Source organism: Lytechinus pictus, chromosome 13 (genome assembly GCF_037042905.1).
Source record: "Lytechinus pictus isolate F3 Inbred chromosome 13, Lp3.0, whole genome shotgun sequence".
Lineage (NCBI taxonomy): Eukaryota > Metazoa > Echinodermata > Echinoidea > Temnopleuroida > Toxopneustidae > Lytechinus > Lytechinus pictus.
The window spans coordinates 20,598,675-20,625,782 of NC_087257.1; the positions used below are offsets into that span (position 1 = coordinate 20,598,675).

At 34.6% G+C, this 27,108-nt stretch overlaps 1 protein-coding gene across 1 annotated transcript in view; it reads left to right on the forward strand.

The window, feature by feature from the left end:
* LOC129275134 (polypeptide N-acetylgalactosaminyltransferase 13-like) overlaps positions 1–20,989 on the forward strand; it is a 41,360-nt gene extending 20,371 nt beyond the window's left edge. The window contains exons 5-8 of the mRNA XM_064108262.1: positions 2,720–2,859; positions 8,616–8,714; positions 12,694–12,834; positions 14,677–20,989. Of these exons, the coding sequence (XP_063964332.1) occupies positions 2,720–2,859; positions 8,616–8,714; positions 12,694–12,834; positions 14,677–14,820 (524 nt within the window). The 3' untranslated portion in view covers positions 14,821–20,989. The remainder of the gene's footprint in view (positions 1–2,719; positions 2,860–8,615; positions 8,715–12,693; positions 12,835–14,676) is intronic.
* The last annotated feature ends 6,119 nt before the right edge of the window (positions 20,990–27,108 follow it).

Sequence of the window (27,108 nt, forward strand, 5' to 3'; positions counted from 1 at the left end):
TCTATGTTTCTTGAGAAGATAAAAGATAAGTTTCAACAATGAAGTGTTTTGTAACTTATTTCTAGGTTATTAAAAAATATGAATTTTTCTCTTCTCCTCATGACATGAGGAGATGGCGTAATGCATTTTCTCATTTTTATTAGCTAACATTCTTTCACAAATGAATCCGAAATGGTTAAAGTTCTTGCGAGTCAGAACACACCCAAGGAACCATGTGAACCATCTAGGTCCTATTTTGTACATGTACAAGTGTGTAAATATGTACCCATCATCAGTCAACTCTGAATATCTGGAAGTGAAGACAAGTGCGCAGAGTGCAGTCATGCAGTGCAACGAGACTGTACTGTACTCTCTCCTCTGTGCATGTATGGTCTCACAGGCATCAGTACTTCAGTCAGACCGGAGAAGCAGACTTCAGGCCGACTATAGCTGTTATGTTATTACCAATGACGTACCATAGTAGCTTTGGAGTCGGATTCGTTAGTGTGACTGTTAACCATCATTAAAGGGGAACCCTGATGTTAGGAAGGTCGTTTTCAGAAGCTGAAAACACGACAGATAATTATGAGTAAATATTGGAGAGTATGATGGTAATGAATGAACAATATCAGTGGGAAAACAAGACAATCAAACTACTTAAAGGTCAAGTCCATCCCAGAAAATGTTGATTTGAATAAATAGAGAAAAATCAAACTAACATAACACTGAAAATTTCATCAAAATCGGATGTAAAATAAGAAAGTTATGACATTTTAATTTAAAGTTTCGTTTATTTTTCACAAAACATTGATATGCACACCTCGGTGACATGCAAATGAGACAGTCGATGATGTCCCTCACTCACTATTTCTTTTTTTTATTGTTTGAATAATATAATATTTCATTTTTTACAGATTTGACTGAACCATATAGTATTGATTGAACCATATAGTATTAAACAATGCTTATTCCACATGTTCAGGGGGAATAAATTGTTGTTTCACTTGGCAATCAGGAGAAAATTAGAATATTTCATATTTTATACAATAAAATAGAAAAGAAATAGTGAGTGGATGATGTCATCAGTCTCCTCATAATTTGCATACCGATCAGGATGTGCATATAACTGTTTAAAACTGCATAAAATTTTAAAATGTCATAACTTTGTTACTTTACATCCGATTTTGATGAAATTTTCAGTGTTACATTTGTTGGATTTTTCTCTTTTTATTCAAATCAATTTTTTGTTGGGGTGGACTTGTCCTTTAAACAACAATGATGGTGATTTGTACTACTGATCAGGATGATGGTGGTAATAAGGATGATGATGATGATGATGATGATGATGATGTTTGATGGTGATGATAATGATGAAGTGTTTATTTGGTGGCATTTTGGGTAGTTAAAATTAATGTAAAAAAAATCTTGCCAGTGTGCTGCCCCCTGGACCCACTGGGGGCTTCATCTCTAGACCCCAAACATTTTCAGACTTTTTGAGACCTAGTGGCATAACTGATCATTATAATTCTTATCATTATTATAAAAAAGATCATCTGTGCAATGTTCCGGAATTCTATTTGCTTATAATACTTTAATACTACTTTTTAGACTCATATATTTCTATATATTTCAGTTATTTCCTCATTCAGTCTTTCATTCTCTCAATCAATTAATCGAGTATTAACATCTCTATAACTTGCTGTGTTTGAAATCTTGGAAAAAAGGTGATCATGATCCCCTTTTCACCATGCTTTGTAAGCAAGAGACAATCAACTTGAGACAGAGTGACATTTGAGATGTAGGTTGTCTCAGTAATTTGATGATTATTATTGAACCCATTTCACCATGGTTGTGACATACATGTATCTCTTGATAGCGACTGACGTGTTTGTCTACATGCCCAGTCACAAGTGCAGATTGAATTCAGAAAGAAAAAAAATGTTTTAGTGATGGCCTTGTGACATTGGAAACATGTTTTGGCTGGCTTGTGAGCCAACATACCTTTGTGTACACATTTGTTTTTGCACAGCCTTATTTGATGTATGGAAAGCTATGTGTGTGCATTGCGATTGATTGGCATTTTTGTGCCTCTGTGTGTGCATGCATGTTTGCATTTGAACTTTGAAAGTGTTAATTTTCATGCAGTATTCGATGAAATCCATAATTTAGCTTCATTGCGTATAGGTAGTCTCTTGAAGTGTTTCGATATGAATTTGGAGTTATTAATTGGAATTATTCAAATTCAGAATTTACTTTTAGATAATATCATATCAAGAAGTTCTTTATTTACCTTTGCAATGTGATGACAGAATCATTTCAATGTACCTTAATCATTCTTTACTTTACTTGTTGGCTTTTTTCTTGCTTGCATCAGTTTTGTTTTCAATTCTGTATTTTTGTTGGAGGGGGGCAGAAAGTTGGAGATGGTAAATTTATAGTTTTCTTGTATTGTCTGATGTTTTACTTTTAATACACAACAGATTATTTGCAGTCTGTGGAGTTTTTTCTGTTTTAAAAATCCATTTAACAAATATCTGTGTCATGTGCTTATTTCAATCACCATCTTAAATGGTGTACTACTATCTGTTAATTGAGGTTTTGGAACAAATTTATATCTGTCCATTATCCTATTCATTTTTATGTCTCATTGCTAATAGCAAGAAGTCCAAAGTTGTACAAGTATAAACAGATCAAAGTAAATCATGTTTTATTTCATCTTTTTCTGCTCTCTACCCTATAGGTGTGAGGAAAACAGAATATGGTGACGTTACGCAAAGAAAAAAGCTGCGAGACAGGTTAAAGTGCCACACTTTTGAGTGGTATCTAGAAAATATATATCCAGAGTCCCAGTTTAGATTGGACTTTAAAACTATAGGAGAGGTATGTATAGTGATGAGGAGTTCGATTCCATAAGGACCTAAATCCATTCTTTCAATACTTAACAAAAATGAAGAATTGTGTTGTGCAAATGAATCAAAGAAATTTGATATTAGAATGGAGATTGTTAAAATTTAGAAATGTTTGGTTTCAAGACTGTTTCATCGTGGAGAGTATTCTTTGATCAGAAGCTTCATTTTCATGATAAAATGGATTTAGTTCCTTTTGGAATTAAACTTGTTTAACATTCAATCAATTTAATAAGATGCAACTTTAAAAAGGATCTTGATATTTTTTTTTTTTTCAAAGTGCTCATGCTTCGGCTAAACATTTTTCGTTTATTTTCTTCTCTTTTTTTAAAACAAACAAATCAAACTTGGTATGAGTGTGGACTGTCTCCCCTAGCTCTCGGATAGTGTCTCCAAAGACTTGGTAACCTAGATTCCACACAGGGTTGAAGGACACTATGATATTCACATGTATTCTTGAACTATTAAGTCCATTCTTGGTCACGTGTGGGACCGTAATTATGACAAATCTTGACTTCAATTAGTTATAACTCTAAGATTTGAAATTTTTGTGAATTTCAAAATAGATTAAATTTTCAAACTCATCATAATTAGTTATAAATCTCTAAAAAGATTAGATTTATAACTATTAAAGTGAAGATTTTTCATAATTTTGGTCACACATGTGACCAAGAATGACCCCTTAGTGGTATACTTCACTAAGAGACCCTGTTCACAATCACCTTGGCTGGGATTGGAACCCATGACCCTCTGTTGAAAGATGAGAGACAGAACCACTAGACCATGACAGACCCAGTAGATTCTTTTCAAACTTACAAGAACTTCCAGAGGAATGTCTCCAAATGTGATGTTCAAGAATGTTACAGGCCTTTTGATATGAGGTGAAGTGAATGCATAAGGCAAGAGAAATGTGGCAAGCTCATAGCTACAGGAACTTGATTGGGGTTAGGTGGATTTTAAACGCACAAAGGAATTCCACGAAAATGATCAAGTTCTCAGAATTTACAGACATTCAATTCAGTTTATTTTTCTCAGTATAAAAACATCAATATAGATAGTACAAACATGAAATAAATCAGACATAGAAGTATTATACTGAAAGGGTAGCAGCCAAAAAGAAATTAGCCTTGTGTACGGTCGACCCAAATAAAATAATATATTATTTGAACAATTAAAGCAGAAAAGGGGAAAGAATTACCTACATGTAACTAACCCAAACAAACAATCAAAATAATTAAGTAAAAAATGAATAAGTAGTGATGATTTGGTATTTACATTCTCATGATCGATCGGGTATGAAAGCATCCATTGGAAGAATGGGGTCTTCGGAAGTGTTATCCTGTCCAGAAAAAAAAATCTGTATGTTTGGATGAATATATAGCCTGGAGGATAGAGAGAATGTCATCTAGGGTTCAAGTGTCCCAGAGGGCCAAGACGCACAGAGGAAACTGTTACAACTGCTCTTTGACTGGCAGAGTGGGTGTCAGGTTTCATAAAGTATCTGTACTGCCCAACTTTGGCAAAAGGAAGCAAGTGACACATCAGTCAGATTTGAGTTATTGTTGTTTCTGAAAAACCCTTTGTATGTTGCACGTTCAGGCAAAATTTGGGGAAGAAATTATTGTTCTATGGAAAGATATTGAAGAAAATATCCTGTTGAATTGAAGAACACACATGGCTCATTTACAACAAATGGTACTTTTGTAACTTGCTTCCTTTTTGCCAAAGTACGGCAGTATAGTATACATGTAATTGTACTCCGATCTTGTTTGGTTGCTTTTTCAAATCGGTTCACTCTTCTTTGGATGTGACTTTGTGTCTTAAAATTTATTCCAAAAGTATTTTATTGCTGTCCAGGTTCCATTATCCTATTCGGACCCCTCCCACTCTTTATTACAACCTTTTGAATTATACCAATATTTTTCAAAAAAACTGCAGGGGTATAATTCTATATATATATTTTTGAATATTATGTAATAGAATTTGAAATGGATAAAATCCTTTGCCTTTCTGTTCATGTTAATTCACGAAAGAAGAAATTTCCTTAAAACTGCAGAGAGATAGTTTGAAACACATCCAGCATTTTGAGACAAATCTTACTAAACAAGATAAAACCGACAAAAAATGAATCACATAATATAAAACACCCAAATTATTAAAATTCCATCATTGTGTGACGTATCCTGCACAACAATTTAAATTAGAGAAAACACAACAACGACCCTGCATCATTTTACATGTAGCCTACATTATATTCAGCCTTGACATCACCAAGAGGTGTTCTTAGAGCTCCCTAGAGCTTCTTGGCACATAAAATGAGAACTTGGAAGAATTGGTCTTTGGCTGTTTAAAGTGAGTATAGTGTTTCATTGCTCAAGTGCACGAAAGTCACCAGGGTTAGTATCTGTGTGAGGCACTTGATGATCGCTGGAGGTTCAGTTCTATGCATTTAAGTAGGGTAGTAGGTGGGAGGTACATGCAAGGTACAGTGCTGCCATGTAAGAGAATGTTTGATCTGTGTTTGCTCATCGAATTGCCAACGTTCATTAATTTGATAATATTAGATAAAACATGAGTTGAAATGAATGATGAGGCAAAATTTTCAAGAAAAGTTGCCAATTTGCATTTTTCTATAGTAATTTTATAATTTGCATGGAAATGCCAATTTAGAGTATTTTTTACCTTGGAAGAATTGGTCTTTGGCTGTTTAAAGTGAGTATAATGTTTCATTGCTCAAGTGCACAATGTCACCGGGGTTTCCGTGTGAGGCACTTGATGATCGCTGGAGGTTCAGCTCTATGCATTTTAACAGGGTAGTAGGTGGGAGGTACAAGCAAGGTACACTGCTGTCATGAAAGAAAATTTTATCTTCAAATTGGCAACAATCATTAATTCGAAAATATTGAATATGGATATGACATGAATTGAAATGAATTATGATAATCAGAATCTAAAAGAAAAGTTGACAGGTTGCTTTTTTTCGATAGTTATTCAATTGTTTTAAATTTAATTTAATGGAGTTACCCATTTAGAGTGTATAATTATTGTACCTTAGGTTTAACAGTGTTTATTCAGACATGGCACCATTATACAACACTGGAATTTTAAGAATTCAATGTAAAGAGACACTGGTCTTTATTGGAGGAAGAGAAAGCTCTTTAGAATGCTCCCCATTTGGATTCACATGGCAACACTGTACCCAGTACCATCTTATGATTGGCTCGTGACACATTACAAGCATTTGATGTTAGCATTGAAACATGAAACATTCTACTGTCCAAAGTTAATAGTCATCATAGGAATACTTCATTCAATTTCTTGTTTTATAATTTTCATATACAAAATTACCAGCAGATAATTGGATAATTTCTTTAGATGTTTCCAGGCTTGAGTGTGAATATGGACAATGAAGTTGCTCACATTTTCTAGGCAGTGCAGGATTTTCACCATCTTACTGCTTGTATGAACAGGGTTTTCTTATGAGAAATGGTCAACACATAATCAGATATTAAAGTTAAATAGACGTTTCCGGTCCGAGTGTGAATAGGGCCAATGAAGTAGCTCACAGTTTCTAGGCAGTGCAGTATTTTCATCATCTTACTGCTAGTATGAACAGGGTTTTCTAATGGGAAATGGTCAACACATAATCAGATAATTTAAAGATGTTTCCGGTGTGAATATGAACAGGGCCGATAAAGAAGCCACAGTTTTACATGTAGATCTAATTTCGAGATCCACATTTCTGTCCAAACACAAATGTAATCGAGAATGTCAATCTCTCTATTATAAGGAGAATAAAGTCTAGTTAAGATTGCAATAATATGTAACTGAGCTTGTTTTTCACAGTAGTGAGTAGGGTCCTGGGCATTCCCACTTTTTTTAACAGTCTACAAAAAACGACGAATGCAAAATGAAACCGGAAAAGATTCAGTTGCATGAATCTGTCCTTTTGATATCAGTCGTATTCTTGACACATATCTGAAGATTTCATGGGTTTCACTTTAAAATGCAACTTTTCTTATTAAAGTCTCAAGGTTTTTGTCGCTTTACTACTAACAAAAAATGTAAAATTGTCATATGAAGGTGTATTCTGTATATTTTTTGGATGGTTTCAAACTTCATATTCGTGTCACAAGTAGAGGTCTAGAATTGCTAATCAGATTTGCATAATGCAGTATTGTTGTCGGCACAATTTACTTTTTTTGTCCACTTAATTGGTACTTTCCTTAATTGGCTCATACAAAAGATTAGGCCTTCATAATGTTTAGGGCCCTGTTCACACAAAACATAGTGATCGATTGTGGGGCTGATTTGTATTATTGGTCATGTGTTTAATATTGTGCATGGTCAATTGTAAATGGCAGTCCCATGATCAATTGTTAAGCTTTATGTCCTAACAAGGAGAAGCACACTGAATTCTCAAAGAAATGATGATTATACATCATATCTAGAAAATATTTTGAAGAAATTTGTAGTTTAGATGTTGACGTTGCTGGCCATCCATAGTTGTGGTTGATCGGATCAATCGCAATTCCTTGTAAGACGGGGTTCTGGTCTTAATCTTTTCAATTGATTTATACTCCTAATTGTGTTTAATCCATGATGACAGATATTATTCAGTTTAATTATTCTCCCTCCCACAGCATTGTTAATGATAATCATATCGTATTGAAACAGACACTGTAGTTAATATCAAGTGAATCTTCAATAATTGACATGATTTTTCTTTAAATCATTTGTCTGTCTCTTATTTTTCTTAATCTTTGGCATTTATGCTTAAGATATTGCCTTTTTTGTTTATTACTTTTTGTATTGCTTAATTTAGATGCCTCAGTTAAGTTTTGGTTCAGTTTATTATATTTCATATTCCACATGATCAAACTTTCTACTTCGGGCAATAATTTTCTTCCACAAGAAATTTATCCACATAGTGCTGCACTAGACCCAGGTGAGGTGAATGGGTACCCAGAAAGATTTTTTCCTTGAACGCTGTAGCACCTACAGTGCGTCCCAAAAAAAACTATACACTTTTGAAATGATGCCAAATAAAAAGTTGATCACTTTTGGGGAAAGACTTATATATATGGAAGCCAATAAAGTCATCTTTCAGATGGCACCAAAATGTTGGAAAACTATTCATGCTTGAGTGAGCACTGCTCAGCTTCAGCTGGGGTAATGATATGGTACCAAGTAATCAGCGCAGTAGAGTATTACTAATTTTTATTTTTATTCTTTTCGTGTGTAGGTTTTTTTCCTCTTTAAAGGGTTAGAGATCTCTATAAACTGAAATATTGCTTTACTACTAACAAATAATGTAAAAGTATCGTAGTTGCGCCTTATAACGGGACCTATTTTTATTGAAATATCACTTTGTAGTTGAAATACGTGTATGTTTTTATATTTTCTTGTCTGCAGATCCGTAATATAGAAACTTATAAGTGCGTCATAATTGCTTTACTACTAACAAAAATGTAAAAGTACTGTAGTAATTGTGCCTTACAACGGGACCTGTTTATATCTAGGTATCACTTTGTAATTCAAATTTATGTTTTTTTTTCTCATTTCTTTTCTACAGATCCGTAATATAGAAACTGATAAGTGCCTCATAATTGCTTCACTACTAACAAAAATGTAAAAGTACTGTAGTAATTGTGCCTGACAACGGGACCTGTTTATAATTGAATATCACTTTGTAATTAAAATTTATGTATATTTATTTCTTTTCTGCAGATCCGTAATATAGAAACTCATAAGTGCCTAGATAATATGGGGAGGAAGGAGAACGAGAAGGTGGGCATCTTCTCGTGCCATGGTCAAGGGGGTAACCAGGTGAGTAACACAAGGGCACTCAAAGATATGCATCAACCTCCGGGGGAGGGGGTATGGGTCGGGGTCACTTCCAAATTCAAGATTTATTCATTCCACTTGATAAAATGATGTTAATTACACAGCTGCCAATTAGTACAGATTTCAGCATAAAGTACTGAAAAATGAGAAAAATATTGCAGATTTCTGAAGTTTCGTTTTTGTGTGTTGTCCTATGGTATTTGTTAGAAAATGCTGATTTTCGTCTTTTCAAATGTTAAAATATTCTTGTGTCTGGTTGGCAGCATTGCAATTACACACAAATTCATAAGATTTTCTATTATACAAACACAAAAGAGGGCAATTCATTGTCAGCATCCATGATAACAAAAACGCGGAAAGAGGGTGTTTTCTGGAGGTAGGCGTGGAATTCACATATTGTTAAAAAGCATAATTTATATATATTTTTTTTAAATCGGGGCCACAATTCAGAAAGACTTACGTTTGAATGCAACTCCAAAACTTTAGCACTGATATCAAATACAAACCTCTGATTGGTCAAAATCCATACTGTGTTTTATTTTTGGAGTTGGATTTTCATTGCAACACTTTCAGCAATATCCCCCTTGTCATTTATCCTGCATTTGAAAAAAAAACACAGAAAAGTCTTCAAGTTTTCTGCATTTTACGAGCTGGGGTATTTATCTGAGCTCCGAGTTTTACAGATAAACACATTTTTTCCCCTTTTGTCATTTTATGTCTCCATTGACAGAAACCAGATATGTACTGTCACTGTATTGGTCCCTGTTTCATAAAACTTGTTATTAGTGGGAAGCGTCTATAAGCTACACTGTTACTCCTGATATGGTGCTATTTGATTAGCCGAGAGCGACTTTGCCTTAGAATTCTAGCATATGATAAGTTTTTGTGAAACAGGACTCATGCTGGTCTTCTGGAGGGGGGGGGGGGCAATCACAACTATTCATGCAGGTTGGCTAATCTAGACCAGGGCCATGTTTCACAGTGACTTGTTATTGTAACAACTTATGCAAAAATTCTATAACAAGTTCACTGTCAAGCCAATCAAATCAAATGATTTTTATTTGCTTAAAGCTGTTATTGCAAATACATTATTATAAAAAGTTTTTTTGAAACAGGGCCCCAGAGTTTAAAATAAACCCCCCCCCCCTTCACTGTGATAGGATTCAGGAGAATTTATATATTTCATTAATTTCATTTTTTCCTACATATACATGGATGTAAGCATATCAGAATCCAAGTGGAAATGTGTTGTCTGGGCATGTTACCTGTGGGATTTTATTACGAAAGTGGTCCAACAGATATTTTCCAAACTGTGTACCTTGCATTTTGTACAAATATGTCTTATTTTGTGTTATTAATTCATTGTATTGTGTTAAATATTCATGATGTATTTTGTATTGTGTGTGTTCATATTTGCTTGCAGGAGTTAACACAGTACTATAACACAGCGGTAAACAATATACCACGAAGATTGCATAATAAAAAACAAATAATAGTGCATGGGTAGTGAAATGCATGGTGCCTGTTGGAAGCTGTATGAACATGTATTTGGGTCTTCATTTAGAATTTACCATTGTTGGACAAAGATTATATTGTTAAAGGACAAGTCCACCCCAACCATTAGTTGATTTGAATACATAGAGAAAAATCCAACCAGCATAACACTGAAAATTTCATCAAAATCGGATGTAAAATAAGAAAGTTATGACATTTTGAAGTTTTGCTTAATTTCACAAAACAGTTATATGTACATCCTGGTCGGTATGCAAATGAGGAGACTGATGACGTCATCCACTCACTATTTCTTTTATATTTCATTATATGAAATATGAAATATTCTGATTTTCTCCTCATTGTCAAGTGAAACAAAGATTAATTCCTCCCTGAACACGTGGAATTAGCATTGTTTAATACTATATGGTTCAGTCTAGTTGGTCCTTATTGTCAAATCTGTAAAAAATGAAATATTGTATAATTCAAACAATAAAAAAACAAAAGAAATAGTGAGTGATGGACATCATCGACTGTCTCATTTGCAAGTCACTGAGATGTGCATATAACTGTTTTGTGAAAAATAAGCGATACTTTAAAATGTCATAACTTTCTTATTTTACATCCGATTTTGATGAAATTTTTAGCGTTTTGCTCGTTGGACTTTTCTCTATTTATTCAAATCATCATTTTTCTGGGGTTTACTTGACCTTTAAATGACTTCAAATTGGCATTACCTTTTTTCATATTTCGGCAGTGTTAACATAGTATTTGACAGATCTCAAAGGCTACTCTACCATATGGGCAATATCCAAAATATGGACAGTGATAAGATCTTGTCAATATGAAGCCAGATTTCAGGCTTGAACAACAAAACTTGGGCTTTTCTACAACAGTGTATTGGGGATACATGTTTACTTCTGAACTCAAAATTTCAAATTCAAATGTCGCTCCCACCCCCCCCCCCCCCCACCCATAAATTGAATGAATGTAATTGAAAGTATAGAACTAAATTCAAAAAGATCAATTTAATAAATTTTGAAATGTGAAGATTTTGTTTAAAGGAGATGACACATAAAGCAAGAGAAGGTGCCATTCTTGATCTGTTAAATAGAAGAACTGTTTCAAACAGATATATGAAATAGAAGTTTAATCGCCCCCCCCCCCCCCCCCCCGAAAAAACCCGTTCATAATAGAATAAAAATAAATAAACAAATGAAAGTAAGGGAATATAAATAAATGAATAAATAAATAAATAAAAAATAAATGAATAATGAAATAAACAAATATGAAAATAGAAGAAAAAAACAATTGAAATCCTTATTAAGAGCTCTGCATTAAGTTTATCAGGGGATTGAAGTGAGCTAGAGACAAACTTGAAGGTTTTTTTTAGCTGGAATAGTAAGTATGAGCTTTTAGCAAAGTATATTACATTTTGTTCAACAGGAATCAGATCTTGACTGATTGCATCATCACTTTATCCAATATATCCACTACATGTATATTCTCTTCCATTCTAGAGCACTGCTACATTTCTAGAGTACTAAAGTTTTTGACATCCTTTGTAATTGCTTCATGCTGGCCTAGCTCCCTTTTCTCTCTTACCAGCAGTCAACTTTACAGTAAAATCCTCAAATATCCCAGCGTTAGTTGCATTCATGCATGCATGCAAAGTGAATTGAATTTCTTGCATATTTTAAATTTTAGGGTAGCAGTACATGTGTGTATACTTTATCCCTGCCTGTCTGCATCATATTGAAAAACTTGAGCTATGAAAAATATTTATACTGACTTTTGATTGGGGAGTAGGCATGTATTACTACTAAATTTATATAAGTTTGCTGGGGAAAAAAATGCAACCAACAACAGAAATTTACCGATCCTGTAGGGTAGTGCTTGTACATGTATGCATATTAGCCAAGCCTGTTCTGTATGCGAGTATACATTCAAGCAACTCAACTCATGAAGCAAAACAAGAAATACTGACCATTGATCGAGGAGTAAAGCATGTACAGTTAAATTATTGGTGACAATTTGCCAGAGAGGCTCAAAGTCAACTAAATTTTACACCATTTTCTATACGCATATTCAGACTGACTCTACGTTTGAGAATACCAGGTATTTTCTCATCAGGAAATTTACCCCGATCTACCCCAATCAGAAAATACCAGGTATTTTTGCCAATGCGAAAGAATTTTTTTGGTAATATTCACAAAAGAAAATAGTAGGTACTCGTCAAAATTACAAGAACTTTGGCAGGAATTTTTCCAAGATCGTTGGAATGCTTGCACTCTGAAAGTAAATATTATGGGAACTTACAGTTGTGTTGCCTTTCCTGTTAAACAGACTGCGCATGCTTGTAACTTCAAGAACTTACCCAGAGTGGGTTTGCTTCAAGCCGATGTCATATGTGAATAATAAAATATATAATGTAAAGTAAATAATGTGTTTTTCCTTGTTTTCTTTCCAGATATTTGCCCTCACTAAACAGAACGAGATCAAGCATGATGATCTATGTTTAGATGCCTCAGCCAATTCTCATTATAAAGACGTTGTTATGATTAAATGCCATGGTAAACATGGTAACCAGGAGTGGCTTTATAAAGAAGATGTAAGTACTGTTACAATGATTCCTTTTATATGATAGTAATAAAGGTGAAATCAATGATATCGAAATAAATGGTGAGAGTATGGAGCATTGTGGCCCAGTGGATTATTCCGTGGACTTTGAAACAGAGGGTCGTGGGTTCAAATCCCAGCCATGGCGTAGTTTCCTTCAGCAAGGAATTAATACACATTGTGCTGCACTCAACCCAGGTGCGGTGAATGGGTACCTGGCAGGAATTGATTCCTTGAAATGCCGAGCGCGTGAAAGCCGGGGTAATAATATCCAAGTCCTTTGGAAGCGCATAAAGACGTTATTCATAATGTGTTATGCGCTATACAAGAACTGACTATTATTATTACTATTATTATTGATAGAGTAAAATTCAATGAGCAAAATGCTGAAAATTTCACAAAAATCTGGTGCCAAATGACAAAGTGATTGAATTTTACAGTTAAGTGATATTTGTGATAACAGTTATGTGCAAGTTGTCATGAATATTCATTAGGTGGGCCGATAATGTCATGTCCCCACTTTCAATTTTCTTATGTTATTACATGATATCATATATATTTCATATTTTCATACATGTGGGTATGGCATGTCTCTCTTGTAATAAAATAAGTTGCAATATATCAGTTTTCAATCCAATTATTTTTATTATTGGGGACAAACTTTGAATAAACAATGTCATAATAAAATACAAAAGAACAAAGGGGGAATTGACATAGATTTAATAATTGAATATTCATGAAGACATGCATAGCACTGTCTCACCAGAATAATCCAAATCTATAAAATGTCATTAACTTTGTAAATCCTTGTCCGATTTTGATCCAATTTCCAGCGTTTTATGTGTCTGATTTTTCTCTATCTGTTCAAATCATATTATGTCCAGCCTGGAGTACCCCTTTAATATAATGTATTTTATATTTTGTATGTATTTGCAATCAATCAGTAGACTTGTGATTGATTTTAAGACCTGAAATGGACTTGCAATCGATTCAGATTTCTTGCATCGCCACATTAGCCAGACTTGGCTTTTTGTGAAACAATCCCACTGGTTTTTTTTCTTAATGCAAAAGTAATAATAATAATAATAATAGTTGGATTTATAAAGCGCTTTTTGCCAGAGGATACAAAGCGCTGCTATTATTACCCCGGCTTTAGCTCGAGCTACCATCACCGGCGCTCAGTGCATGCAAGGAATTACTCCTGCCGGAAAGTAGGGACTTTCCCCTTGTTTTATATCCCTAGGTGAAGTGAAATCTGTATTATTGGATGCTACAGTGCACTGAATCTGATTTTATGATTGATTTGCTTTACAGGGGAATTCCATGACATGGAAATGTTATGTGAAGCTGGATTTCGATAATATGTAAACTCCTTTTTTGCCAGAGGTTCATGAAAAATACATGATGTGAAGAGGGTGAAAAACATTGAATGTACACTTGGTGGAGCTTCATATTTGAAATGCGTACCTGGGAGTTTTAAAATGTGCAGTAGATCCTTGTTTTACTTATGTGGAATGTGTTGTGCTAATGTACTGCCAAAGGATATTATTTTCTGGGTTTTGGAAATATATCAATACTAAAAATCTGGATCTTTGCTCTTAAACTCATGCAAGCAGTGGTGAGCATGTTTAAAATAAGAATAATCTAAAGTGAAGCTTTAAATGAATAGCTAGATATAAGTTCTATACCAGATGAACCAACTTTATTGATATGGTGGTGAAAATCTATATGTTTTATACAATTAGCAACTGTATTAATCTTCCACCTTTTGATTTCAATGATTTTTGCAACTTTGGTCAAATTGTATTTCTTATTTTCTTTTCTCTTTTTGCAGGCCAAATCTTTTGTCCACAGTCCCAGTGGGTTATGTTTAGAAAAAGCCAGTGGCGGGAAGGACACGCCCAGCGTCGCCAAGTGCAACGGGTCACCGGGGCAACAGTGGGAGTTGATTGACATCTCCATGACGTCTCGGCGGTAGCCCCGCCTACTCTCAGCTCTTGGAGTAAGAGTTGAATGGACCTTTCTTGCCTTGGAGGAACAGCAGGTTCCCATAACACAAAGGTTAATAGCAATTAATTGAAAACTAGATTTTCACGATTAATTGTACATTGTAGTCAATGCAATCAGTCATAGAAAAATCTTCTAAAGCTTTGTGTTATGGGCCCTGAAGTTATATTTGAATCTGTGAGTCCAGGAACTGACTAATCTATGTATTACGCATGACTAGAAGTGAGAGGACACCATAGACTTATGCATTTGACGTCATGATGTCGTAGCGCCCTCCCTCAGAGGATATAGGAGTGTACGTAAACGGCGTTGTCAGAGATGCGCCAGCTTCAGATCACCAATGAATGTAAGGCATTGACTTTGGCTTCTATGAGATGACAACAATGCATTAAAGGGTTACTGGGACCCGTATGGACTGATTCCGCCCACCTGATAGCGAGGAGAGATGCTCTTCTATCCTTTTCTATTCATATCGCAGGAAATAATTAGGATGATGTACTGATGAATGATCTCAGCCTCGTGGAGTTGGTTTTTTATTGTGTCTTGTAGGAATAATAATGATTAGAATTAAGATGAGAGAAATGGATCCATTACTTACTGGGCGAGTACGGTATGATCTCTGCCCAAAGCCTACGGGAATTACATAAATCAATAGTCAACAGGTTAAAGTGTTGCCTACCAGACCCAGAAAGTCCATGCCCAAAGCCTGTGGGAATTACAGGATTCAGTAGTCAACATTTTAACCCATTGCCTACTGGATTTATATGGTCCTCGTAAAAGGCCAATAGGAACTACAGAACTCTGTAATCAACAGCTTAACCCATTGCCTACTGGAACCATATGGTTCCTGTACAAATCCTATGAGAATAGAATTCATTAGTCTAAAGGTTAAGCCACTGCCAACTCGACCAGTAGCCAATGGGTTAATGATGTGGCACATGATGTTATCAATGTTCTTTTACTAAAGAAATCATTGATAAATAGAAGGGATAATCATGAAGATTTTGTAATAATTCATGATTTTCGTCAACTCTCGTAAATTTTTTTTTATCTGTCGCCGTCCTTGTCCATTTCATTACTTTCATTTCTCTTTTGATAATCAATTGCTCTCCATTTTAACCATTTTGTTAGATTTTTCACGACCGTTCTAGTTTTAAGTAAATATTTTGCATCATTGTTTGTGGGAAATGGAAAGGGTACTATAAAATCACAGTAGACCTTGATAGGCTGATTTTTATATACATTAAGTAATGCAATCAATCATGTAATTCATCCTCGATATCAGTAGCTAAGGTTTATGCTTATACAGGTTTCAGGGCTTTGATTGTTAGTGATTGATTGTGCTGTCCATTTGTACTGTACCACTGAAAGGACATATGGCCCGAATTCACAAGGTGGTTTTCAAACCATCATTGAACTCATGGTTTATGCAGATTTCCTGTATAAATTATGCTTATTTTCCGCGTATATTAAAAACTGTCCAATGCTGATGCGCGCTTTGGTCACAGTGCGCCAAATTGACGCCTGTTGCCATGATTCAGTACGCTATTTTATTCATGAGTCCACTGTTTGAAGAGTAGACTCATAAATAAAATAGCATGGATGACCACTGCAACAGGCGTCAATTTGGCGCACTGTGACAAAGGCGGGCATTAGCAAATGAATATACACAGTAAATAAGCGTAATTTATACAGGAAATCTGCATTAACGGTGGGGTTCAACTGATGGTTTTAAAAACCACCTGTCTGAATTTGGGCCAATGCCTTTTATAGAGATCATCCAGTCCCGCAATGGACCCTGAAGTGTTGTGTTATGTGACCCAGATAAGAAACCTTTATTTAGGATGTTATCTTTTGAGAATAAAGTTCCAGTGAAAGAACAGAGAGCCCATGCTAATTGGACCATCGGAGTGAATGCCTTCCAAGATTTGATTAAGTATTAGACATTGGACATCTTTTTTTCCTCTACCTCCGTTTTTTCCCCAGTTCCACTTGCATTTCCATAGAGTGATCTTTCGATTTATAACTTGTTTTATGAACATAATGTATAATGTACAGTGGAAAGAACCTGCGCATAAATAGTGCCATTTGGAGACTGGTAAAGCATTGTACAGAAAATCCGTAGTCAAGATAAAGAGATAAACTGGCCTTTCTGCATGGACAGATCAAGCTTTTGGAAAAGTGGTATAAAGAAGGGTCCGGTCTCATTAAACTTGTTAGATATTTTAAAACTGATAAATACCGTTAAAAGCTACCGATATCATGGCATGCGATTGGCTGTTACGGATTTGTCATTAGACAGGTATGCTTAGTGAACATTAGGAGAAAACATAGTCAAGGTAAAAGGAAAATCTGGCATTTATTGACCGACAGATAATACTGTGGATGAGCTATGTAAAGTTGGGTCCAGTCTCATAAAACTTGTTTGTTGAGAAATTATGATAACTGTTAAAAGCTACTGATATCATGACATGTGATTGGCAGGTAGTGAATCCATCATCTAAATTTTGCAGTAATAGAATTTACAAAACAATGTTATCTCCTAAATTATGAATATTCATTAAAAATTTGCTCACCATGAATAATGAACTTGAGTTGATCATCCCCCATGGATAGAAAGTAGTGCATGTTTTAAAAAGTTGAAAGGAAAAGCCAATGATCATTTGAATTCCCTACAGGAAACCTGAAAGCAGCTTTTCATTTAATACCAATTCTCTCATCTCATCATAGACTAACCAAAGGCAAAAGCTTAAAAGCTGCTATAGAGATGCATTATGGCTGTATAGTGTGATCCCTGCTGAAAGACATTGGCTGGCATATACCTTTGACAAATTGCCTCATTGAAAGGACAACGAGTGAATATTTGGTACAGAAATTGTAGAGAGTTGACTGAAATGAACAACTGGGCCAGTATTCAGTTCGATACTTAAGCTAGAGTTTTAAGTATTTTACTCAGTATTTTCCTTAAATCCAAGTCAGCCAACCCCCCCCCCTCTGTCTGAAGTCTATGAAGTCTAGCTTGCATGCAGTTTATTAAAATTTAATATCATTTTGCCTCGTCAAATGTGCCCACAGCAGGGCCCTGTCCACGCAGGATTATTCTATTGTTAATGAAGGTGCTGAGCATTTCTTGACTTAAACTATGTGATCTTACATTGGTTATGTATAAGTATTTCCATAAATTAGGCCTGACAAATAAATACTTAGAAGACTAGAAATAAGTATATTTCTTAGCTAAGTAAAATGGTAAGAAATGTACTTAGCCAATCAGCACTCTGAATTGAATACCGGCTCTCGGAATTTACACTATCAACATAAGAGGATAACTGTAGAAATTGCTATGAATGGCAGGTTGATGGATTCCATATTTATTGGATTTTATGTAACATCGTGTGTGTGATTACGAGTGACATTGATTATACTGCATGTACAAAAATTATAAACACTTAATGTATTAACTATGCAGCAATCATAAATGTGATTTTTATCAAAATTTCTAAATGGCCGAAGGATTTTGTTGTATTTTTGTGTTATATCTCTAGTTTCTTTCATTAGGTTTATTAGTCAATCACTTGTTTCTTCTCTCAAAGCTTGCATTGTTTGTATTGTTTTTTGTTTGTTTTTAATTGCCCCTTCTGCGATAACGAAAGAGGCTCTAATTTTACATTGTATTTGATAGTCTTCGGACTGTTGTTTGATGCCAAACAATGTCTGAAAACGGTTCTTGACATTCAAATTTTTCAGATTTAATTTTGACTTATTTTTCTGATATTTAGCTACAGAAAGATTATGAAATGAAGTGGCTTTTAATTATAATTTTTTTGTCGTAATGTAACTCTTAGTGTACGAATACACATATCTGCAACACTTTACTAAATTGAAGGAATTACATATCCGTCATAATGTTTTTTTTTAATGACATGTTATTGTTATGAAACCCTATTTGTTTGTGTCGCATATATGTATTCCTACATGTATATGTATGTTTGATATTTTTCTTGGAAATTTGCCTTTGTTGAACTATAATGTTATGATAATTGAATTAAGTTCATTTTTTCTTCAAGAAAACTACTTTTATGGTACAAAATTAGGTATTAAGCTTTATGAAATGAGAAATGCTTTTTTGTCAGTTGCAAGGAAATATTTTTGAATGAGCCCATATTGAGTGCTGCACATAGAAGAATGCGTCCTTTATGGTGGAAAACTATCTTCCTTTTTTACAGAAACCTGTAGTCATTTATGACAATACTCAACCCATTTTGATTTTCTGTTTTTATTATAGGTATTGTCCACAAGAAAGAAATATATTCATAGAAAGAAAAAAAAATATTTCAACAGCTCTGCAATGTTATGCTCCTTCCGCTATTAGTATTTAATCATGCACTACAAACTAGTTTTAAGAAATCCTAAAAAGTTTTAAGAAATCCTAAAAAGTTGTAAAAAGCACAAGAACTGTTAAAGCTACTGATAACATGGTCACTCATATGACAATACATTTGACTTAACCTTGCTCAAGCCTACTAATATAACCCAAATATCCATAATGAAATTTGCACATAAAATTGAATTGTGACATTATGGTCATACAATATCAAAATAATTAAAAAGCCTTGAATTGAACTAAGTACTGTAGAATCCCTTCAATCTGAAGAGGATGCACAATGGTACATGTATATTCCATGTAAGATATCAAAACCTTGTCATATTGTATCTGTTCATTTACCAAACACCAAAGTAGACCGATAAATAGGTATATTTCTGTCAGGGATATGCTCCGCTGAGACTTCGTCTGGCTCCGCGGCATCACCTCCATCAATAGCCCGATTGATAAAGAGCCTGGCTTATCCTAATATGTTTGTCATCAAAATTCGCTTTTTTCCAGCATATTTTTCAGAAAGATGGTCATCTGTTTGTATTTGATATAAATTTATCTTAATTGTTCCTTCCCTTTTTTCCCCCGTCAAAAAGCAAATTTAGGAGTAATCGAGGAGGGTGCAAAAGTGCATCCTTTCTCCTAGATGCTGTAGTTAAGCGGCGGTTGTTTGCTCCACCTTTACGAGCCCAATGGCCGTCATCCGTCTGTAGGAGGAGGGCAAAAAAAAAATCAGAAAATGTTGAAAAACTCCTCCGAAACAGCTGATTTATCAGTCTAATACCAAAGGTACTTACTGTTTCTCGAATTATGATAGGTAGGGCTCACTGAAGGAAGAAATGTGTTTTACTTTTTTTGCTTTGGGATCCTACCCTAATCAGCATGGTTTAAAGATGGGTGAAATGTCAATGAATAAATGTGGTGAATTATTAAAAAAAGTTATTTCACCATCTCTTTTAAATTGAGAATGGAAAAAATACCTCATTTTTTTTAATAGTAGACGAAAGTTTTACAAGAGAACCTCAATGCATGAAAGTTTGTAGAGAATCATTAAGAGATCAAGTCAAAGAGTACATTATTTCTAGTTCCAATCAGTGAATTCTAGTTTATATATACTTCGATCGTATCAAGTTTTTGCTAATAGAGACTCACATTTCATCTAGAAATTTAATGTTTGATTATTCTCGTACTGCTTTCCAGCGGCGGTTGTTTGCTCCACCTTTACGAGCCCAATGGCCGTCATCCGTCTGTAGGAGGAGGGCAAAAAAAATCAGAAAATGTTGAAAAACTCCTCCGAAACAGCTGATTTATCAGTCTAATACCAAAGGTACTTACTGTTTCTCGAATTATGATAGGTAGGGCTCACTGAAGGAAGAAATGTGTTTTACTTTTTTTGCTTTGGGATCCTACCCTAATCAGCATGGTTTAAAGATGGGTGAAATGTCAATGAATAAATGTGGTGAATTATTAAAAAAGTTATTTCACCATCTCTTTTAAATTGAGAATGGAAAAAATACCTCATTTTTTTTAATAGTAGACGAAAGTTTTACAAGAGAACCTCAATGCATGAAAGTTTGTAGAGAATCATTAAGAGATCAAGTCAAAGAGTACATTATTTCTACATGTAGTTCCAATCAGTGAATTCTAGTTTATATATACTTCGATCGTATCAAGTTTTTGCTAATAGAGACTCACATTTCATCTAGAAATTTAATGTTTGATTATTCTCGTACTTCTTCCCAGTTAGCCCATTTGAAAATAAAATTAAGGTTGGCATGCACCTGATGTAGAAATTTAGCAAATTCATGCAGTAGCAAATATATCTACAACTAAATATAGACCCAAAGAAATTGTTTTAAAAAAAGAAGAAAATAATGAATAATTAAAAATGAACTATGGTGGCTGAGAAGTGAGAACATTCTATGCTGTTGATCTTTTAAATCCCCCCACCCCTTAAAAAAAAATAAAACTGAATTGAAAAAAAAAACATCTCTAGGGATATTTCCTTTGACACCAGGGCTCCATCTCACAAAGAGTTACGATTGATCCAATCAATTGTAACTCTATGGAAATCCATCAGTGTCATAATTTTTCTACAGGAAATTTACACAATGTGCCTCGTAAACGAAGAGAAGCGCAGTGAATTTTCAAGAAAACAATGAATGCATGAATATACATCATAGCTAGAAAATATTTTGAAAAAACATGCATAATAGATGTTGATGTTGCTGGCTGTCCATAGTTGTGATTGATCGGATCAATCGCAACTCTTTGTAAGACTGGGCCCAGGATTAAGTGGAAATGAATGGTGCATGTTGGTATCCATGGCATGATTTTAGAATCATAAGTGGAGAACAATCTATTAAATGCTATTTATTTTTGTTACCCCAACGCCCTCCCTCATTTTTTAAAAAATCTCCTCTTGGGTTTATTTCCTCACCAAGATTATGTAGCAACCAAAATCGCATGTTGGTTTTCATGACATGATGGATAAATCTTATTCCTAATTTGGAGAAAAGTTGGCAAATTTACCTGAGGTGTTTTATCATGAATTTTGTGTGGTGTGCCTTTCTGATACAATTCATTGTTAACAAGACAATTTGAATTTATTAGAACTTCGATGGAGTCATTAAAATAAAGTGATTTATTTGTTCAAATGTGTTATTCTATTCTTTACAGCTGAAATCTTCTGCCAGCCTTTGACATGAATGTATTTTGCGACTTTGATCGTCAAAGCTGTTGGAAATGTTTTGTGTTTATTAAATTCTAGGTAGGATGTGCTGTTGATAATATTATGGGGAGGGGGGTGAACACATAATGGTGGTGGTGGTGATTTTTTTTTTTACCTGATTGCTAAGAAAGCATTAATGCTTGTAAGCAAGCAACCAGAGGACCGACGGCTTAAGGTCCTCTCCGAAAGACCTGGTACTGAGGATTAATGCCTTACCAAAGGGCACTAGCGCACCAAGTGGGAATCGAACCTGGGTCACCGGAATACGAATCCCCCGCTCTACCGACTGAGCTATCGCGCCTCCATGCAATTATGATATAACACAAATTCATGATGCAAATACCATGGCAACAGAGAATGTACGGCCTTGCATAACGTTTCTGAATATTTTGTTTAATAGATATGATTTGTGTTTGAAAAACTTCTAAAACAGAATAATGCAGTGAAGAAAAAGAGGTGCGAGTAAAATAGAACTACTCATGCTTATAATTATAAGTACCCACCAAAAAAGAATAGTCTTTCAGGTATACATTTTGGAGTTTGATATTAGCATATTTAATCTTGTTATTGATTTCTTCACATTTTTTGTGATTATTTGACTATGTAGTCATGCAAAGTGATAGACGTTAGGAATATCCAAGGCTGCAAAATATCAATTTGGAAGGCGAGTCATTAAGGCTTTGATACAATTAGGGACAAATACCTATTCATATTAAGAGTTTTGCTGTATAGTATGAATATCAAGGAGTAAATGGGAGTGTCTTTAATAATTTGTAGACATTGCAACAATTTTTTATATCAGGCAACCAACTTGTATGTAAGAAATCGTTTAAAATGTACCGTTTGTGGGTTATATGCTTTTTTAGGTCATGGCATACAAGATATAGCCCTTACTACGTGTGTTTTGAAAATGGAAGGCCAGTGCCGTTCACATCCCCCTTGTCGTACACATTCCATCCAATGAGGAACCATACTAGTCCAGAGTCAAGTAAAGTCATAATGTGAACGGCTCCATTGTGTTATCCTTTATAACTATACACGATGGAATGACTTTGTATTTGCAAGAAATGATGTGAGTGTATGTGTACCAGTGTATTGATTTACATACGTGGGGTTCTCCAACAAAGGTCAAGAGCCATAATGTCTTTTACACAGCAAAATTGTCGATTTATTGTAGATAGAGGACCTCATCACTTTTGGTGTTAAATTTTACCTTGGTGTTCAACACCTGTGGGAATTATTACACCTTTGGTTTTAACTTTTACACTTTATGGTGTTATGTCCAGTCTCTAGGGTATAATTTTAACTCAGGGTCTGGTCCTCTAGCAGTTTTAGCACCCCAGTTTTAACCCTAAGAAGACTAAGGTGGGGGGGGGGGGGGCTGATTCAGCCCCCCTCAACATATTTCACGATAAATCCATCGTGCAAATTTTTTTGACCGCCGCATTGCTCGCTGACTTTTGAGTCTTGTGTAACTTTTGAGACCAAAATTGCGACCCCCAAGATTATGTAGATTATGCTATGGGTAACATGCGTGCCAATTTTTGTCGCGATCGCATGATCAACAGCCAAGATCATAAGTGGGGCTGAATCAGCCCCCCCCCCCCCCCCCCCGTCTTCTTCGGCGTCAAAATAGCCCAGTCTATTTAGGGTCAACAGTGTCTTTATATCTTTCCATCGTAGAGACTAACAATGGGGGCTGTGATAGACCCAATGCAGTATCCTTGCTAAAAGTCTTGGTACCACCATTTTGTTATAGTGCTTTAATGGAACACCATACAATTATATAGTATTGATAAGCAACAATGGGGCTATATGTATGTTAACTTTCTTTGTTGTTTGTGATTTTGTAATTGATTCTTATACCAGTACTCTTTGTGTGTTGTACTATTTACTTGAAACAAAGATATTTAATTATAAAAAAATGGTAAATAAAACAAAGAAAATATATTCTATTTACCTTTCAAGTTCATGTATATGTGAAAGATTTATATCATGACATGAACTGTTCTTTTTATTATATAAAACTAGTTAATAAAAATGATTATTTTGTTTTTTCATTCATGGGACAATAGATCCCTGCCATGTGAACAGTGTATATACTGGTACTAAGAAGGATTTACTTTGCCTTTTTCATTCACAATTGCTTGTAAAAGAATTTTGCAGGTTTTGGCTTATAATCATGCCATGTTGATTAAATTCAAGTAGTTCCTCCCTTAGTGTAATTTTGATACAGTGAGTAACTTGCTGTTTTCTCTCCCTTTTTATAGCCATTTTGTAGCTTTTTGAAAAATGGGTAGAAAACGGCACATTTTGTCGATTTGCACTGTATCTACTAAAGGAATTTCAAAAACTATCTCGGTACTTTTGATTATAATGTAAAAGAAACTGATTTCTTCCTCGTGATTTAAGATTGGTCAGAAAAAAAGGGATGTCCAAACATTTCAGAAGGATTTTGGAATCGATCGCTTCTCTCTTAAATAAAATGGATTTTCAAAGTATGTTATGTATTATGAAGAATAATGCTGATCATAGATTTATGTGGAAAAGAAGGATTATGACCATTTTGAATATTTCACTTTGAAAATGCTTCAATTTTAGTCACCAAATTCCAATCCCTTTTTATTATTTCAACACCTAATTTGCATAGCTCTACTGAAATTATTTTTTTTCTTCACTTTTTCCAATTCTGTGTTTGTAGTTAATCTTGTTGACTTTTAAATTGCAATTTATATGTTATTCTGTTGGATGTTTTATATATTTTGAGAAATGTCTTTATTTCATTCTCTAGTTAAATGCAAATGTGAATAATTGTCGTTCATTTTTTTTGTTATGTTGCTTTGTATACATTTCTTTAAATTTTCATTATAATAATAGAGTAATATTGGATATGACAATGGAATCCTTTAACAAATTTCCTATCAAGATATTGTGTAATAATTTGAGTTTGTGGATTTTCATGCTATTTTTCCCTTCATTTTATATCTGAGTTTGGTTGCATTTATATATATCTTTATTTTCTTGCAAGATTCAGGTTTAAGTGAACTGCAGGAGAAATGAAAAATGCTTTGAAATTGTAATGATTGATATTCATTGAAAGATGATTAAAATAATGTTGTGCAAATAAAGCGAATTTTCAAAAAAGATAAATTATTTTTTACCTTATTGTATACTTTTTTAGTTTGACCTTTTGTTATGTTAAAGGAGAGCGAACTGTACAAACAGTATAATGATGTTGTTTCTCACTGTGACTGTGTGTAATATAATGTTTTATAAAAGTAGGTAAAACAGAGGATGATTAGCCTATCAGGCCATTTGCATAGAGAAACCGGAATATTTTCGAGAGTAAATGAGGGAAGGGAGAGTGTAGGGAGAGAGAAGGGAAGGGAAATAAAAGGATGAGGGGGAGAGAGAAAGAGACGGGTGAATTGAGGGAAGCAGTCCAAGCACAATATTTGGCCGTATATATTGTGACAGATCCACTTGTATATTTCTCTCATCGATCATGCTCACACAGTGTAATATTGCAGGTACCGCATTCTCCGTCAAATTAGAAAATATTTATTTCCAAAGAACGAAACTTTATACAATGATCATGGGAAATTCCAAACTGATTCCATTACCGGTTCTGTCTATAATAACTTTATTGATAGCAACTTTTATTATTAGATAAAAAATGTTTTCTATCACTATTATTATCATTAAGTATATATGAGAATGATAGAGCCCGTCTTAATCTTTGTCAAAGGACCATCAATGTGCATTGTTAACACTCCTGTATTTCACTATTATAAATTTTTAGTGGCCATCCCGGTGTTTTTCAGCCTTTTAAAGTCAAATTTGCCCTTTTTTCAGCCGTTCTGTTTCAAATTTCGCACCCCTTTTTGTGATTTGTTTTTAATTCTTATTTTAAAAGATCTCTTTGAGCAAATCTAGTGATGCTCTCATGGTAAAGATTGATGAATAGGTCTAAGATCAGAATTTCGTCGCGGACTTGGAATAAAAGTTATATTATCATAATTATTACACACCCATCTCTTGATCATAAAATCATTTATTAAATCGAAATTATTGTTCTTCTTACTTCGGGCAAAGTTTATGGGATCGTAAAAATTCACTCTTAACGCACTTTGCAGTTGATAACACTGGCTACAGCCCACCATGCACATAGGCGGATCCAGCTTTTGGCGAAAGGGGGGGGGGCGCACTGTCGAGCGGCGCACATATTTTTGCACTTCACCGGCTCCATAAAAGAAAATGTTGAAAAAGGGGTAAAGTCTGACCCTGTCAAATGCTCTTTTCAAAATATAGGATATCCAGTCATGTCATTTTGCATAACCACACGCAGATAATATTTCCGGGGGGGGGGGCAAGACTCGAACCTATTTTTGAAGAAAAAAAGATAAAAACGATAGAGTAAACGGACCGAGCTGCTCAATGGGGCGATTATTTTTTTTTTACAAGTGTAATAAAAGTATTTGGTGCACATCTCATTTGCACATCTTTCATAGTTTTCATGAAATGTTAAGGGAAAAAATGTGTTTTCACAACAGCTGATCGGGAATTTGCCCCCCCCCCTTCCCCCTTGCTGCGTAGGCCTACGACCATTCCCTAAAGTCCACTTAAACATATCTCATTATGACAGAAAATATACATCAATTTAAACATTATAATCTTTCTAAAACATATATAGAGAGAGAGATTGAAAAAAACTTATTAAAGATTTTGATATTTCGAAAAAAAAATGGACGTTTTTAATAAAGAACAAGATTATATCCAACAAAAGATTATTGCAAATCGAAGCGGGAGTTCTTTTGAGGTTTAGAACTGAAAACGGGACATTCTATTCACCTATTTAATCATGAAAAGTATGGGGTTTTGCTACAGAAATGATGCAAGCGCGAAGCGCGAGCTGAAAAATTTTATATTCCAATCTGAAAAGCGGACAATTTGAGCACGACTTTAAATAAAGAACGAGTTGTGTAGCTCAATCTCACTTCCTGATTTCTCTGTAACATTACCATCTTATTTTATTTTTGCACATGCGGAATTATTGGGGGGGGGGGGGGGCAAAACGATAGTTGCCCCCAATATTTTCATTGGGCCTGCCCCCCCCCCAGGATCGACGCCTCTGTATATCATCATGAATCATTCGG